The sequence below is a fragment of the Capricornis sumatraensis genome, chromosome 6 (assembly GCF_032405125.1).
Source record: "Capricornis sumatraensis isolate serow.1 chromosome 6, serow.2, whole genome shotgun sequence".
Classification (NCBI taxonomy): Eukaryota; Metazoa; Chordata; class Mammalia; order Artiodactyla; family Bovidae; genus Capricornis; species Capricornis sumatraensis.
Genome location: NC_091074.1, coordinates 92,908,170 through 92,927,152, shown reverse-complemented (window position 1 = coordinate 92,927,152; position 18,983 = coordinate 92,908,170). Strand labels below are relative to the sequence as shown.

General features: G+C 38.2%; 1 protein-coding gene across 1 annotated transcript in view; it reads left to right on the top strand.

Moving 5' to 3' along the window:
- IARS1 (isoleucyl-tRNA synthetase 1) overlaps nt 1–14,074 on the top strand; it is a 77,552-nt gene extending 63,478 nt beyond the window's left edge. Inside the window, exons 28-34 of the mRNA XM_068974066.1 lie at nt 3,071–3,166; nt 3,959–4,135; nt 4,847–4,952; nt 6,912–7,037; nt 9,408–9,551; nt 10,238–10,390; nt 13,416–14,074. Of these exons, the coding sequence (XP_068830167.1) occupies nt 3,071–3,166; nt 3,959–4,135; nt 4,847–4,952; nt 6,912–7,037; nt 9,408–9,551; nt 10,238–10,390; nt 13,416–13,498 (885 nt within the window). The 3' untranslated portion in view covers nt 13,499–14,074. The remainder of the gene's footprint in view (nt 1–3,070; nt 3,167–3,958; nt 4,136–4,846; nt 4,953–6,911; nt 7,038–9,407; nt 9,552–10,237; nt 10,391–13,415) is intronic.
- The last annotated feature ends 4,909 nt before the right edge of the window (nt 14,075–18,983 follow it).

The following is an 18,983-nucleotide window of genomic DNA, read 5'->3' as shown; positions in this document are numbered from 1 at the left end:
ATGGTCCAGCTCTCACATCCGTACGTGACTGCTAGAAAAACCATAGCTTTGAGTATACAGAACTTTGTCAGCCAAGTAATATCTCTACTTTTTAATATGCTCTCTTGGTTTGTCATAGCTTTTCTTCCAAAGAGCAAGTGTCTCTTAATTTTGTGGCTGCTGTCACTGTGCACAGTGATTTTGGAGCTCAAAAAAATAAAATCTGCCACTCTTTCCACTTTTTCCTCATCTGTTTGCCAGGAAGTGATGGGACTAGATGCCATGATCTTTGTTTTTTGAATGTTGAGTTTTAAGCCAGCTTTTCACCTTCTTTCTCCATCATTAAGAGGTTCTTTACTTCCTCTTCTTCAGCCTTTACAGTGATGTCATCTGTGGTTGTTGATATTTCTCCTGGCTATCTTGATTCCAGCTTGTGAGTCATCTGGCCCAGCATTTCACATGATGTACTCTGCATATAAGTTAAATAAGCAGTTTGACAATATATAGCCTTGACATATTCCTTTCCCAATTTGGAACCAATCCACTGTTCCATGTCCTGTTCTAACTGCTACTTTTTGACCTGCATATAGGTTTTTCAGGAGGCAGCTAAGATGGTCTGGTAGTCCCATCTATTTAAGATTTCTCACAGTTTGTTGTGATTAAACACAGTCAAAGGATTTAGCATAGTTAATGAAACATAAGTAGATGGTTTCCTGGAATTCCCTTGCTTTCTTTATGATCCAGCATATGTCAACAATTTGATCTCTTGCTTCCTCTGCCTTTTCTAAATCCAGGCTGTACATCTGAAATTTCTCGGTTCACATACTGTGGAAGCCTGTCTTGCAGGATTTTGAGTATTACCTTGCTAGAAGAGTTGGACACGACTGAGCGACTTCACTTTTCACTTTCATGCACTGGAGAAGGAAATGGCAACCCACTCCAGTGTTCTTGCCTGGAGAATCCCAGGGACAGGGGAGCCGGTGGGCTGCCGTCTATGGGGTCACACAGAGTCGGACATGACTGAAGCGACTTAGAAGCAGCAGCAGCAGCAGCATGTGAAATGAGCACAATTGTATAGTAGTTTGAACATTCTTTGGCATTGCCCTTCTTTGGTATTAGAATGAAAACCAACCTTTTCCATTCTTGTGGCCACTGCTGAGTTTTCCAAATTTGCTGCCATATTAAGTGCAGCACTTTCACAGCATCATCTTTTAGGATTTGAAATAGCTCAACTGGAATTCCATCACCTCCACTAGCTTTGTTCGTAATGATGCTTCCTAAGACCCACTTGACTTCACACTCCAGGATTTCTGGCTGTAGGTGAGTGATCATACCATCATGGTTATCCAGGTCATTAATATCTTTTTTCTACAGTTCTTCTGTGTATTCTTGCCACTTCTTCTTAATCTCTTCTGTTTCAGTTAGGTCCTTACCATTTCTGTCCTTTATTGTACCCATCTTTGCATGAAATGTTCCCTTGATACTTAATTTTTTGGAGTTCTCTAGTCTTTCTCATTCTATTATTTTCCTCTGTTTCATGGTATTGTTCATTTTTAAAGGCTTTCTTATCTCCATGCTATTCTTTGGAATTCTGCATTCAGTTGGGTATATCTTTGCCTTTCTACTTTGCCTTTTGCTTCTCTTTTTCTCAGCTATTTGTAAGTCCTCCTCAGACAACCACTTGCCTTCTTGCATTTCTTTTCCTTGGGGATGGTTTTGGTTACCCCCTCCTGTACAGTGTTACAAACATTCATCCATAGTACATGAGGCACTCTGTCTATCAGATCTAGTCCCTTCAATCTGTTTGCCACTGCCACTGTATAATCATAAGGGATTTGATTAAGTCATACCTGAATGGTCTTGTGGTTTTTCCTACTTTCTTCAATTTAAGTATGAATTTGGCAATAAGGAGCTCATGATCTGAGCCACAGTTTACTTCAGGGCTTGTTTTTGCTAATTGTAAAGAATTTCTCCATCCTTGGCAACAAAGAATATGATTAATCTGATTTCAGTGTTGACCGTTTGTTAATATCCATGTGTAGAGTTGTCTCTTATGTTGTTGGAAGAGGGTATTTGCTATGACCAGTGTGTTCTCTTGACAAAATTCTGTTAGCCTTTGCCCTCCTTCATTTTCTACTCCAAGGCCTAACTTGCCTGTTACTCCAGGTATCTCTTGACTTCCTACTTTTGCTTTCTGGCCCCCTGTGATGAAAAGGACCTCTTTTTTTGGTGTTTGTTCTAGAGGTTTTATAGGTCTTCATAGAAGCAGTCAACTTCAGCTTCTTTGACAGTAGTGGTAGGGCATAGACTTGGATTACTGTAATGTTGAATGATTTGCCTTAGAAGGGAACCAAGATCATTCTGTTGTTTTTGAGATTGCACCCAAGTACTGCATTTTGGACTCTAATTGACCATGAGGGCTACTTCATTTCTTCCAAGGGATTCTTGCCCACAGTATAGATATAATGATCATCTGAATTAAATTCTCCCATTCCCATCCATTTTACTTCCCCAATTCCTAATAAGTCAGTGTTTACTTTTGCCATCTACTGTTTTACCACGTCCAGTTTACCTTGACCTATGGACCAGACTTTCCAGATTCCTCTTTACAGCATCAGACTTTATTTTCACCATCAGACACATTCACAACTAAGCATTGTTTCTGCTTTGGCACAGCCTCTTCATTCTTTGTAGAGCTATTTCTCTCTTCTTCCCCATTAGTATATTGGACACCTACTGACCGGGGGGGCTTATCTTCCGGTGTTACATCGTTTTGCCTTTTCATACTGTCCATGGGGTTCTCAAGGCAAGAATACTGAAATGGTTTAAGCTGGTCTCAGGACATCTCCTGTGCGCAACACCCTTCAGAAAAAAAATGAAAAGTTGCACATTTTCCTCCAGATGAGAAAATAACTGTTTACAACAGAGGACTCAAATTATAAAGAGACTAATTTTATGTCTTTGGTTCAGTTTTGTGATTGAATGGTGCTGCATTATAGACTTCTAAGAATTTAAACACCATTTTGCTGAGTTTGAAAGAACTGTTTTTTCTATATTTGATTGTCATGGTGTACACTGTTTATTCCTACAGGTTTTGGTTCTTTTAGATGTCACCCCTGACCAGTCAATGGTGGATGAAGGAATGGCTCGGGAAGTCATCAATCGTATCCAGAAACTTCGCAAAAAGGTCAGTTTGTGAGATTAAAGATAAGCTACTGTTGAGAGTTTTGTTTTGGTTTTTGTTTTGCTTGCTTGGAAAGAGAGGAGACACAGATAATATAAACCACAGTAATTTATTACTGACTGTCACTGATCTATGATCCATTCAGATTATACTTCTTAGGCCTCTTTTCCCTTTCCTTTGTTCGCTCCCAAGCTAATTGTGACTCTTGTTTCTCTGATCGGAAGCGTCTGTTGACATGTGCTCCTTGTCTTCCTTTTTCAGTTCCTTAGGGTGTCCACAAAACCATCTTCTGGATAGATAGTCCTCCTGACTGGCACATATGGTTATCAGAGATGACAGCAAACACCTCTGAAGAAGAGTAGAGGTGCACTCAGTGTGGAAGGGTTCTTAGCTCAGGGGAGAGAGAGATTGTTGGATCTGGATGGAATGAGGTGGTTCTTCCTCATTCAAGAAGCTGAGAGCCAGAGCAAGTGCACTAAACCCATTGCCTTTCCTTACTGGGTGAGAGAGCCAGAGAGTTTCCATCTCAGGGAGGGCCCCCACACGTTGTCCTCATCTGGCCAGGTTCTTGAGACTGAGTTCAGGGTCTGAGGTAGCCACTCCAGCAGATAATGGTATGCTTATGAACTATGTCTCAATTAAAAGCTTTGTGAATTCTTGCTTTTCAGAGAATTTGTCAGGATATCGTACCCTTCCATAATGACTCAGTGTGGGATCATCAGCTCTGTTTAACAGTGTTTTATGTTTTAATTGACAAGTGTGCTTCCCTTTTAAATTTTCTTTATGTGCTTTCAGTGCAGTCTGGTTCCAACTGATGAAATAACAGTTTATTATAAAGCAACTTCTGAGGGAAAGTATCTGAATAATGTTATCGAAAGTCACACAGACTTCATATTTGCCACCATAAAGTCTCCTTTGAAACCATATCCAGTTCCTATATCAGATGAAATACTTATTCAAGAAAAAATGCAGGTAAGTTCCAAATTCTGTTGAGCTAGTAAGTGATTTAGGATTAAGTTTTTGTAGTCATATATTGATGTTCTCTCCCCTGGTAGCAATTGGTATAGTACTTAGTCTTGAAGTATTGCTCTGGAGAATAGTGAATAGGATTGGAAGGTGAGGTCTAAAAGAGAAGAAAGAAAATTAGAGCTATTCTCTTGGAAAAGGTAACCAGGACATACATAAGAATTGTTAGATGACTTTATGATGCTGTCTTATCTAAAACCATAAAAATTAGTATTGTGTAAATAGCAATTGACTTGAAAAGCAGTTTACTTTTATGGTAGTAAGTTATACATTCATTTCTTGAAACATTTTATATATAACTGTGAAAATCCGACCAAGATATGAAAGATATTGGCCAGTAATTCAGAAATGTGTCTGAAAGAAAAAAAATCTTTTCTATATCAGTTAGTCATTTATTCAGTCATATGTTCCTTGTATTGATCCTGTTTTGTATGGGACAAATGGAACAGACAAGCAGGCCCTGAATGTGACTGTCTTTCCAATGGGAAAGAACAAGATAAAAGTGGGGGAAAATGTAGCTCTTGGCTGTTTTAGTAGTTAGATTAAATATGCTCTCAGAATTGTGTAGGGCTCTTATTGCTGAATAGTTGCTATCTTAGTTGGTGACACTGTGGTCAGATGCTGTAGTTACCCAGTCACATTTTCTCATATGCTTAGTTAAAAGGGTCTGACCTGGAAATTACACTCACCAAAGGATCTTCCACGCCTGGCCCTGCTTGTGCATATGTCAATCTTAACATTTGTACAAATGGCAGTGAGCAAGGTAAGAGTAAATGAATTCCATAGTTTGTATCTTATTTTTAGTTAAACCTATGAATGTTTTTAAGGCTATTATAATTGGTAAAATTGAGTAACTTTTTCTAATTGCCATGTAATGAATCCACAAAAGTAAATGATTGAACTTCCACTTCTAGGAAGATGAAGTAGACATACTTTTCCCTGTTCTTTCTACAAAGTACAGCTAAACACCCTAGACATGATACATTAAAGCAAGCATAAGAAGACTTAATGGTGGAGGGAGGAAGGCAGACCAACTAAGGATCTTGGGATCAAGTAAGAAGATGGAGAATTCCCTGGTTTTTCTTTTTGCTTCATGCATCCCAGACTCGAAGCTGAAGAAGCTGGCAACCATGAAAGACCAACGGGCATGAATATAAACACCCCAACAAAATGTTCACAGGTGGCACTAGTGGTAAAGAACCCTGTGGTCAATGCAGGAAGCATAAGAGATGCAGGTTCGATCCCTGAGTCAGAAAGATCCCCTAGAGGAGGGCGTGGCAACCCATTCCAGTTCTTGCCTAGAGAATCCCATGGACAGAAGAGCCTCCCTGGTATAGTCCATGAGGTCACAAAGAGTCAGACATGACTGAAACGACTAAGCACATACACACACACAGAAAATCTTGCTCTCTCTTCAGGGGCGACCAGGAGAGTGGCGACCTCGCAAGACAAGAAAACTTCTAGGCCATAACTGCTCTACTCCAACCAATTAAATAGAATACACTAGGCTCCAGGACCACGCACTCCTTATTGCAAAATTCAGACTTAAATTGAAGTAAGGAAAACCACTAAACCATTCGGGTATGAGCTAAATTAAATCCCTTATGATTATACAATGGAAGTGACAAATAGATTCAAGGAATTAGATCTGTTAGAGTGCCTGAAGAACTGTGGACAGAGGATCATAACATTGTACAGTAGGTGCTGATCAAAGCTATCCCCAAGAAAAAGAAATGCAAAGAGGCAAAATCCTTTTCTGAGGAGGCCTTACAAATAGCTGAGAAGAGAAGAGAAGCGAAAGGCAAAGGAGAAAAGGAAAGATATACCCAACTGAATGCAGAAATCCAAAGAATAACAAGGAGAAATAAGAAAGCCTTCTTAAGTGAACAGATACCAATGGAATATTTCATGCAAAAGTGGACATGATAAAGGACAGAAACAGTATGGACCTAACAATGCAGAAGATATTAAGAAGAGATGGTGAGAATACACAGAAGAACTGTACAAAACATGTCTTAATGACCCAGATAACCACAACAGTGTGATCACTCACCTAGAGCCAGACATCCTGGAGTGTGAAGTCAAGTGGGCCTTAGGAAACATTACTACAAACAAAGCTAGTGGAGGTGATGGAATTCCAACTGAGCTGTTTCAAATCCAATAAGATGATGCTGTTATAATGCTGCACTCAATAGGCCAGCAAAAGTGATTTAATTGACTAGTCTTTTCATTATGTGGTACCAGGCAGTTAGACATCCATATGCAAAAATTGTCCTAGACCTTATCCAGAGAGTAAATTAAAAGGGAGTACAGACATAAGTATAATACTATGAAACATTTAGGAAAAAACAAAAATTTTTAGGATTCAGGATTAGGCACAGTTTTTAAGACTTAGTCTAATTCATAAAAAGAAAAACTGGGAAGTCGAACTTCTTCAGAATTTTAAATCCTGCTTTGTGAAAGATCCTGTGAAAATGATTAAAAAAAAAAAAGCTGCAGACTAGTAGAAGACCTTTGCAAACCACATATACAACAAAGGATGTAGGTATGTAGAATATATAAAGAACTCTCAAAACTCAGCAGTTTTTTAAACTTTAATTAGAAAATGGGAAGACATGAATAGACATTGACCAAAGAAAATATATAGATGAAGTTCCCCTTGACTTTTCATTCAAATTTAACTTTTTTTTTTCCAGTTTCACTTATATTTGTGGCTTTTTAGGTGGAGTATTACTTCTGGAAAATCCAAAAGGAGATAATAGGTTGGACCTTGTAAAACTGAAGAATGTTGTTACTAGCATTTTTGGTGTAAAAAATACAGAGCTTGCTGTCTTCCATGGTGAAACAGGTATGTGGGAAGTCAAAGATATTCACCTGAGTCCTTTGACATGAGGTGAATCAGTCAAGATCTTAATTTGGTAACAGTTATCATACATAACCTTTGCCAAATTCCTAACTCTGAGTCAGGGCTAGCCTCTACAGTAGTTCTGCCTGCCGTGTCTCTTTGTGCCTCCTTTGTGTGATATGGCTGATAGAACACTGAACTTAATAGGAAATGAAGATTCTAATCCTGCTGTCTTTCCTGTTAGCCATGTGATGTATTCTAGGCTTCAGAGACTTCCCTTTTGAGTTTTAACTTTATTAAACATAGTATCTGCATCTTAAGTCCACATTCTCAAGAAGACAAGCCTACATAAATTTGTAAAGAATTATAAGTACATTTCCTCCTACCGTCATGGGTTTAACTGTGATACTACACCCCACCATCTCTACCCAAAAAAAGATATGTTGAAGTCCTCTTATTTACCCTCAGTGCACTCAAATGTGACCTTTGAAAAATAGGTTCATTGCATATGTATTAGAATTAGTTAACATAATACTGAAGTAAAGGTGGGCACTACCCCAGTATGTGTCCTTGTAAGAAAAGGGCCATGTGAAGACAGAGAGAAGGCTGTGTGGTGACAGAGGCAGCAATTGGAATTGGGCAAACCTGCAAGCCAAGAAACACCAAAGATTGCTGGGAACCTCTAGAAGTTAGGGAGAGAAAAGAGAATTTCTTTACAGGCTTCAGAGGGAGCATGGCCTTATTGACAGATTTTGAACGTGTCACCTTCAGGAAACTGAGATGATACTTTTTTGTTGTTTTAAGCTGTCTTGCTTACCTCACCCTCCACCACTCCCCTCCTTGGTTTGTGATTTCTACAGCAGTCATGGGAAACTAATACACTCAGTTAACAAATTTGAATGTTCATTTTGTGAAATGTCTAAATAGCTTAAAAGAAGAAATCCAAGTGGCCAATAAAGAAAACACTGCTCTACCTCAATAGTAGAAACCACAATGAGGTACTGTTACATGCAACTAGATTGGCAAAAAGCAAGAATAATTTCATAATATCAGATGTCAGGGATATTATGTAATAGGAACTGTCATTTACTGTTGGATTGTAAATTGATGGAAGCAACATGAAAACCATTTGCTGTTGTATCATTTAAAGGCTGAGTAAGGGACACAAACTTGATATGGGAAAAACTTGGAAAATTAAGGTCTGAAAGATGTTTCATTGGAGGATCTGGGGAAAAAACCTCTGACCCAGATCCACCAAGGGAAGCTGGTAAATCAGTCAGTAGACAGCTTGGATCTCTGTCTCAAGTCGTTGTAGAATAAGAAAGAAAAAGACTGGAACACATCTGTCTAGCCACATCTAACACTGACAGTCAGTGGACTTGCAGAAGAGCTTTGCCAGAGAGTTGCTCTTGTACCTGGCTCAAATGTTGGGAGGTTACAGGAAAGGTTAGTGTGGGCTGCTTGCTCTCCCCTCTGACCCAGCAAGTGGCAGCCTGTGAAAGCCGAGGAGTGCCTGGGCCCTACATTAACCTTTAGGAACATAGTAACTATAACTAATCTTCTACCTTAACCAGTGTTTAGCATGGCTGTGCTCAGTTGTGTCCAGTTCCTTGTGTCCAATTCCCCTTTCCTTCTCCAGGGATCTTCCCAACCCAGGGATTGAACCCACATCTCTTGCGTCTCCTGCATTGGCAGGCGGCTTCTTTACCATTGAAACAATATTTAATTGTATATAAATGAAATTATACTATGTCTGTTCTGTGTATCTTGCTATAGTTGACTATACTCATTAGTCAGTTTACCTTCTAACCATAATCTTTTTGACATAAGGTTTCTTTTCATGGTAAGTTTATATAGGAAGAAATTTTAAAAGGAACCTATACTATGGGGCTTCCCAGGTGGCACAGTGATAAAAATCCACTTACCAATGCAGGAGACAAAAGAATCTCGGGTTTAATCCCTGGATTGGAAAGATCCTCTGGAGTAGGAAATAGCAGCCACTCCCATATTCTTGCCTGGAAAAGTCCATGGACAGAGGAGCCTGGCGGGCTACACTCCATGGGGTCACAAAGAGACCCAACTCAGCGACTGAGCCCGTGCATAATATGGAGGAAAAATACTAAAGGGGGAAATTAATTTGCTCTATAAGTTATGAATATTATGCTATTTTGCAACATTGAGATTTCCTACTATGTGCATGTCATTAATGTCTAATTTTATAGAAAAGGCAGTGTTCTTTAATAAACATAAATTAACTGGAAAGCATCACTGTAAAGGTTCATAATAGTTTAATAATTAAGTAAGAAAAAGTGAATGACTTCAGCTCTGAACTCCCTAAAAGGTTTTTTTTGTTACTTTTGCTGTTATTTTTAGAATTAAAAAACCAAACCAACTTACTGAGTCTTAGTGGAAAAACACTGTGTGTGACTGCAGGATCAGCGCTGTCTGTGACTGACAGTCCTAGTACTCTTCTCTGTCAGTATATCAACCTACAGCTCTTGAATGCAGATCCACAAGGTGCGTACCTCCTCCAGTTGTGAACACTCACCGGGAAGGTAATGGAAGGCTAGGTGTTAAGCTTCCTTTAATGTTCAATCTTGCTGATTTATATGGATTTTTCAAGTCAGTTTCAACTTAGTAATTTAAAATGTAGACTCCCACATTTCTTTGGGGGACACTCATGGCTTGTTTCTTTGGTGTGTTTCCATCTAACATGGTTAGGAAATAAGATAAATTGGTTAGGTAGAAATTATAGCTAAATGAAGCTGAATTGTTTAAATGCAAAACCATTGTAATTTTTAATTTTTCCCCCTTTTCTCTTGAAATATGTTCTGAGAACTGTTGTAAGTATCCACATATAATCAGCAGATGAGATTGGTGCTTGTTTTTCCTTGATATTCTAAGATCCTCATTGTGCACATTTATTACTGTCTTTGCGTGCTTCATTTGACTGTTTACTGAATATCTCTTCCCTAAACTCCTGGGCTCTTATACTAATTGTTTTTTCTTCCCTTTCTCCTTTCCCCCAGTGGCATATTTAAGATTGTTTCTATTTCTACAATTAATCCCACTCTTGTACCCACTTCTGGCTTTCAAGCCTGTTGCTCTGCCCAGTAGAGCTATCTGGTCACCACCTCCAGTAGGGATCCACCAGCAAGAGGGTGAACTCTCAGGATTTAAATCTTTTTTTTATTTTTCTGTAGAGTGTTTAATGGGAACAGTAGGCACTCTTCTGCTTGAAAATCCACTTGGACAGAATGGGCTCACTCACCAAGGTCTTCTGTATGAAGCGGCCAAGATGTTTGGCCTCCGGAGCAGGAAGCTAAAGCTGTTTCTGAATGAGACTCAAACAGAAGGTGAGGAGATTTTAGAACATGCTAATCTTTTTCATTTTTGTTTTTATTTTCTTGAAAATAGATTTTGATGCCATCAATCATTTGTAGATTTTATGTGTAAGAGATAATGCTATTGTTTTCTTTTACTTTTTTGCTGTCTCCAGAAATCTGCCATATTGTGAATGTTACTAATAATTTAAAGGATGATTACTTTTTGCTTTGGAAATAATCTAAAAATATATAATGGTATATTATTAAAAATATACGCTTCTAGGTAAGTTAGCTTGTTTGCTAATCCCAAAATTGTCCTTTTCCCCGAGAATTGAAATGATCACTGTATCTTAAAATAACAGCTTGAAGGAAACATAACTGACTTTATGTACCTCCTCCTTTACAACTTATAAAGCATGCCTTTTCTCAGTGAGCTGCATAAAAATGTGAAGAGTTAGGCCATTAGTTGACATTCTCCATTCCATAATTGAGAAGACAGAGAGTTAGGACAAGACACAGGCTAGTGTCTCTAAAGATAGGTTTTCTCTTACTCCCACTTAGATCATCCACTTCTGTGATTTCAGCTTCTGTGGCTGTTCCGGCAATTTCTCTGTTGACTTTTTAGCCCTCCTGTTGTGTTCTGTTCTATAATCCCATTTCACATGGGTGTTCATTTTAATGCTGATGCTACTGGAATCATTTCCTCAAGTAGCTTCCCTTAATGGGATCTGTTTTTTTCTGATTAATAGCCATCCTTCTTGTCATCCCAAAAACCTTTTGTCATTTCATCCTTTTATTTTTACAGCCTTATAGCATGGGATTTATTGGAGTTTCTAAATCAAGATTTGCGTCTCCCAGCTCTGGTGGAAAGTTACTAGACATTGTCTTTCCCCAAATAGTCATATCTTTGATTCTTCTGAAGTTTGAATATGCTGTTCTTGAGTATAAGTTTTTTGGTATAATGCATTCTTCATTTCTGTTACAGTGTTTTGATTTCTAGCATTTCCTTCTAATTCTTTCTTGGAATTTCCATCTTTGTGCTTACATACCCATCTGTTCTTCAACGTTGTCCACCCTTTCTGTTCGCATCTTTAACATTAATCCTAATTATTTGCAATTCCCAATCTGATATTTTCAAAATCTCTGCCACATCTGAGTCTAGTGATGGCTTGCTTCATCTCTTCCTACTGTGTTCCCTCTTAGAATAACGTGATATTTGGTTGACAGCAGTACATGATGTTTTGAGGAGAGGGAGCTGAGGTAAGGTAGGCCTTCATTGTAAAGTTTTATGTTTATCTTCTAGGAATTAGGCTATAATTGTTTATTGTTGCTGTCGGCTCCAGAGGCTCCAATTTCCTTCTGTTGTTTTATGGTTTCCCTAGAGATTCCTTTTTAAATATGGTCAGAGCTTTGCACATCCTTTCAGCTGTAATACGCTATTATACAGGAGCCCTTATGATGTTGTAGTAGAGTATGTGGGGAGGAGAAGTGTTCTATAATTTTTCAGTCTTTAGTGAGCCTATGCCTCTGAGCTGTGACCTTCACAAGTGTTTACTCAGCTTTTTAGTTTTTCCTCTTTAGGTGAGAAAGGAAGGCTGAAGGGGTCTAGAGATGGGTATTTCTCTTTCTCCAGGTCAGTTAGGCTCTGGTTAAAAAGAAAAATAATAGTTACTGATAAGGAAGAAGCTCTCACATTTTACTGGGAAATTTTTCTCGGAGCCTTTTACCTTTTTTAATCTTCATTTCCTCCATTGTTGTCACCTTTTGTGTTTAGTTTATTTTTTGTATTGTACTATTTTCTCACTTCCTTTTGTGTTTTTTTTCTGTTAAGATGCTAGTGTTTACCATGGGGGTTACAACTAACATCTTAAATTTGTAACAATCTAGTTTGAATTGATGCCAGTTTGACTTTTATAACATACAAAAACTCTGCTTCTATACAGCTCTGTCCCCATTTGTATTCTTGTCAGGATTTATATCTTTGTAATTATGTGTCCCCAAACATAAATTCTTAATTGTGTTTTATGTATTTACTTTTAAATCATGTAGGAAACAAAAAGGGGGGTTGAAAATTAAAAGCAGCAGCAATATGACTTTGATTCACTGTCTGGCACCCTTTCATTTCAACCTGAACGATCCATGTAGCATTTCTTTGTGGTCAGAGCTGGTAGTAATGATCTCCTCCCTCAATTTTTGTTTACTTGGAAATGTCTTAATTGTTCCTTAATTTTTGAAGAAAAAATTAAGAAGAAGAAAAACTCTGTTTTGTTAAATGGAGAATTCTTTGTTGATAGTTTTTTCTTTTAGCGCTTTAAATATGTTACTCCTTTGCCTTGTTGTTCCCATTTTTTCAGATTAGAAATTAATCTTTTAATCTTATTGAAGATCCCCGGGGACTTCCCTGGTGGCTCAGACGGTAAAAGCATCTGCCTAAAATGTGGGAGACCCGGGTTCAATCCCTGGGTCGGGAAGATCCCCTGGAGAAGGAAATGGCAGCCCACTCCAGTACTCTTGCCTGGAAAATCCCATGGACGGAGGAGCTTGGTGGGCTACAGTCCATGGAGTCACAAAGAGTCAGACACGACTGAGTGACATCACTTGGAAAGGAGTCCAAGTATGTAACTTCAGATCATCTCTCCCAAAGGAGTCATTGACAGTGTTACCGCCTCCTAGCCCCAGAGCATGACAGTAGTATGTACAGTGTATTACCAACCAGAGAAGCTCACCTGAGCCTTGGTGTCCAGAGTTTATATTAAGACTTCATTACATAGGTATAATTGCTCATATGATTGTTTTTTCTGGTGTGGCCAGCTCCACTCTGAGTCATCTCATTGTCATCTCATTAGCATAAACTACCAGGTGTGTTCACAATATATAACAAAAGATACTCCTGTCATTCAGGAAAAAGTACCCCCCCAGTAGCGGAGACAGAGTTTAGGCTTCCCTTAAGGTAAGGCCGAATATCTTGCTATCCAGGCAGTTAACTTTTTTTTTTAATGTTCATCCAAAATAGATAGAAAAATTATTTCCTTAAAACTTCTTCTTTCCATTCTAGAAATTACAGAAGAAATCCCTATGAAGACTTTGAACACGAAGACTGTGTATGTTTCTGTGTTACCAACTACAGCAGACTTCTAAATTTCAATTATCTGTAGTTCAGTCAACGTTTCCCTGGCGTATACCTGTTCTTCCCCCTCCACTGAAACAGACACATGGGCACAGACATATTGAAGATGTTTCGTTCAGATGCATGTATAATATACTGGTTTTTACCTAAAATCAAAATGGAATTGATCAGGTGACTTGAGACTTCACAGTAGTATTCACACTTAACCTTAATCACCTATGCAGTTATGTTGAGGGAAAGTTGGTGTTACCTCAGCTCTAAAAAGTAGGCTACTATACTTGAAATTTTAAGTATAGAATATAGAAGTAGTTTAAATGGTATAGTGTGTGTGTCCACACACACACTCATATATTTATATATAGTTCTGTGGCCTTTTAAAACTTGTTTGAAATCTCTTAAAGGAATGGACAGTGTTATATATTTTTTGCTACCTGGATTTTCCTGGGTAATTTAATGGAATATTTTAAGTTTCAGTAAATCAGAACAATAAACTTTCTCTCAGATAATAAATATGTTAGAAGTAATTCATTCTTCCATCTTTAAAGAACTCAAAACTTAATAGTCACTTCCATATTAAGACACTAGACTAAATATCTTTGTTTCTTTTCATTGAAAGAAATTTATTTCTAATACTCTTCAGATTACTTTTGAAACACATTTGACACCAAATTATTTCCAGAGCTATGACCATGTTAACGTCAGCAAACTAAAGAGGCTGATTTGAAGCAATTGTCCTAATAGTTAAATTATGGTAGTAAACTAAATATCTAATTTCACTTCTTCCCAAAAATGGCTGTGTCAGAGAAGTAGATGCCAAGACAAAATTAGATGTGCAAGAATCTATTGGGGGAAGGGTATCTTTCTCATACACAAAAGATAAAGGGGAGGGTTTAAGACAAAGGCAGAGCCTTCAGAAGGAGTCCAGAGTTAGGCAGAAATTACCTGACTTTGGACCATGTCTTACTTAGTCAGTGGCTGAAGGGGACTGTGGCCTCAGCACAAATGTATCCATTGATCTGAAAATCCAGTAGCTAGATAAGCCAGCTATACTCCCTACATCAGATTCTCCTGAAAGGAACTCTGAATCATGTGGCTCTAGCCACTAGAATAAATGCATTCAAATCCAAACCCACAGAGGTGGAGGAAACCACACAAGGTAACAAGTGTTGGCAAGGATCAGAGAAACTAGCACCTTTGTGCACTGTTGGTGGGAATGTAAAATGTTGCAGTCACTATGGAAAAGAGTATAGAGGTTCCTCGAAAATTAAAAGTAGAACAGGTATGATTTCTATGCTGTAGCAATCCACTTCTGGGTATATATCCAAAAGAATTAAAAGCAGGGTCTTGAAGAAATATTTGCATACCCAGGTTCATTGCAACATATTCACAGTAGCCAAGAGGTGGAGCAACTCAAATGTCCACTAAGGGATGAATGAAGCAAGAAAATGTAATGTATACATACAATTGAACATTATGCAGTCTTGAAAAAGAAGGATGAACCTTGAGGACGATAAGCAAAGTGAAATAAGCCAGTCAGAAAAAGATAAATGCTGTGTGATTCCACTTGTATGAGATATCTAGAGTAGTCAAATTCATTGAAATGCAACACAGTGATGGTTACCAGGTGCTACAGAGAGGGAGAAATGGGAATAGTTTTGCAAGTTTTGAAAAGTTCTAGAGGTCTTTTGCACAATGTGAATATAATTAACATACTAAGCTTGATCCTTAAAAATAGCTAAGTTGTTTATTGAATGTCAGTGTCAGAAGCCAACCTGAAAGAGCCTCCAGTGGCCAAAGCTGGAACAGTTTGAACAAAAATGTAATTTAGGATTGAATTGAAATCCAGAGTATAAAATAAGCATCAATGAGTACATGCCGATATAAATGATTGAGTAAATAAATAAATGAGAGAGGTGAGACAGATCTTGGTAAAATTCCACATAATTTATATAGATGTTCCCTCTCAAGGTGGTACACCTTAACTCCCCATACCCTGAGAGTGGGCTGTACTTCATGATTTACATCAAAAAAGTATAAAGTATGGAAAGGGGACAAAAAGCAACTTCGCAGTTAGAAAACTGGCACGGACAGCCTCGGACAGGTCAGCATCATCAGTTTGATGGCATATACTCCTAATAGGACTTGATGAGACTGTTACTTTACTTCTGTTGTCTTCCCAAGCACTTAGAGCCCCAGACTAACCATGAGAAAAACATAAACTGAGAGACATTCTGACAGTACCTGGCTCTTCAAAACTGTCAAGGTCGTCAAAAACAAGGAATATCTGAGATATTCACAGATCAAAGGGGACAAAGCAGACAAAGGCTAAATATGATGTGACATCCTGGATGTGATCCAGGAACAGGAAAAAATCTGAAGGGGAAGACTCATGCGATCCAAATAAAGTATGGAGTTTAGTTAACAGTATTATATCATTGTTGGTTCAATAACTGTGAAAATGTACCATGATAAATGTAAGATGTAAGTTAACAGTAGGGTAAACTGGATGTAGAGTGTATGGAAACTCTGTTAAGAAGTGGAAGAAAATGAAATTTAAAATTATTTGTGATAGCATCAAACACTGTGAAATACTTCAAGGACAGATTTGACCAAAGATGTGTAGTACCTGTATCCTGAAAATTATATTGCTTATAGATAATAAAGCCTGTATGATTGAAAGAGATACGTCATGTTCATATTAGTCAGGTAGCGCTGCCATAACAAAATACCACAGACTAGTGACTTAAACAGCAGAAGTTTATTTTCTCACTGTACTGGAGTTTAGAAGTCCAATATCACCAAGGCTGCAGGTTTAGTCTGTCCTGAGAGCTCTTACATTTTCACTGCATCCTCACATGGCCTCTTTGTGTGTGAACTCCCGGTGTCTCTTGTTAGGACACTAGTCCTATGGGATTTAGGGAGCCACCCCCATGACCTCGGCTTCCTAATTGTTGCTAGTGGTACAGAACCAGACTGCCAATTCAGGAGACAAAAGTAAGAGATGAAGTTCTACCCCTGAGTCAGAGAGATCCGCGGGTGTAGGAAATGGCAACCTACTCCGTATTCTTGCCTGGAGAATTCCATACACAGAGGAGCCTGGCGGGCTACAATCCATAGGGTTGCAGAGTCGGACACAACTGAAACTACTTGGCACCTGTGACCTTAATTAACTTTATAATATAAATGGAATCACATGGGCATTAGAACGTCAACATTTGAATTTCAAGAAAACTCAGTTTATAATTTTCATAGATCTGAAGATAATATTAAGCTGACAATTATCCCAAGTTAATGTAAAGATTCAATGTAATACTGATCAAAATCCCAGCAGAATTTTTTTATAACCTTAACTAGCTGGTTTTAAATTTTATATGGAAATGCAGAGGATTTAAGATGTAAGTTTTCAAAGAGAAGTACAAACTTGGAGGATTTAAATAATCTAATTATAGGATTTATGAAACTATATAATTAAGACTGGAATTGGCAGAAAGATAAGAAATAGAGCATTAGGGCAGAATAGAGAATCCAGAAGTAGATCTATATATTTTCAATTTTTTTTAAATGATGGCAAGGACATCAATGGGAAAGGGATAATGTTTTCTCCAAAATGGTGCTGTAACAAGTGGGTTGTAATAGACATACATCCACAGAACCTTGTTCTATACCTCTCCGTTTACAAAAGGACTCAAGTCAAAAAATATAAATACAACAAATATAGGCAAAATATATGTTTACCACAATGTATAACAGAAGTAAAAGCTAAAATTATAAACCTAGAAGAAAACCTTAGTGACTTTGTGTGGTAAGTAAAATGATCCCCCAAAGATATCCTCAGCTTAATCTCTGGAACCTGTAAGTATATTAAATACCCAGGGTCACATCTTTGCAGGTGTGATTAAGGTTGTAGACTTTAAAGAGATTATCCTGGTTTATCTGAGTGGGCCCAGTCTAATCACAGCTTTTAAAAACAACTTTCTGGAGGCAAGAGAAATTGACCGAAGGGGAGGTAATAAATTCCACACATGACAAGTGAAGAAAGAGAAAAACAAATACATACTTAAGCATATTGGGGGCTTCCCTGGTGGGTCAGACGGTAAAGAATCTGTCTGCTATGCAGGAGACCCAGGTTTGATTGCTGGGTTGGGAAGATCCCCTGAAGAAAGGAATGGCTACCCACTCCAGTATTCTTGCCTGGAGAATTCCATGGACAGAGGAGCCTGGCGAGCTACAGTCTATGGAGTCACAAAGAGTCAGACCCAACTGAGCAGCAAACAAGGCATATATATGCAATCTATAAAAATGGTACTGATGAACCTATTTCCAGGGCAGGAATAGAGACACAGACGTAAAGAACTGACTTGTGGACATATCAGGGGAAGATGGGACAAATTGAGAGAGCAGCATTGAAATATATACATTACCATGTTTAAAATAGCTAGCTAGTGGGAAGCTGCTGTATAACAGGGAGCTCAGCCTGATGCTGAGCTGGGATGGAGGTGGGTGGGAGGGAAGCTCATAAAGGAGGGAATATATGTATGCTTATGGCTGATTCATGTTGTACAGCGCAATTATCCTCCAATTAAAAAAAATCCAAATATGAGAATTTGTTATGCTGTTGCTGGCTCAATGATGTCGGGTCCATGTGCAAGAACTGGAGAAGGGCCTCTAGAGCTAAGGTCAGCCCCAGATGATAGCAAGGAATCAGAGACCTCAGTCCTGCAGCAGAAAGGAACTAGAATCTGCCAGTAGCCTGACCAACCTTAGAAATAGATTCTTCCCAGAAGGCCCTGATAAGAGCCTAGACAGTCAACACCTTCACTTTGGCTTTGTGAGGCTCAAGGCAAAGAAGTCATCAAAGTCCACCAGACTTCTGACCTACCAACTTATGAAATAATAAGTTTGTGTTGTTTTGACCTAAGTTTGTGGTAATTTATTAGAGCAAGGCAAAAGTTTTCTTAAATAGGTTACAAAAAGCACAAACTATAAAGGGAAATATGAGTAAGTAGGACTTAGAAAACTAAAGACTTCTCCAAAAGATATTTTATAGATAATAAAAAGCAAACCACAGACTAAGAGAATATTTGCAAAATATATCTGAAAAGGACTTGAACCTGGAATATATAAGGATCTCTTAAACAGTGGTAAGACAAACTGCCCAGTTCTTTTAAAATTTGGCTAAAGATGAATAGGCATTTCACTGTAGAAGGGATACAAATGGCAAATAACCACATGAATATTGTTCAGCATCATTAGTCATCAGATAATTGGAAATTAAAACTATAATGGGAATCATTACAAACCCACTAGAATGACTAAACAGTCTGACAATATCTTATGTTGGCAAGGATGTGAAAGAAACTAGACCTCATACACTGTCATTGGGAATATAAAATGATACCATTAATTTGGAAAATATCAGTTTCTTAAAAGTGAAACACAGACTTCAGGTCCATACAAGAGTGCATAGACCTGTTTGTTTTTGCTCCTCTAACTGTA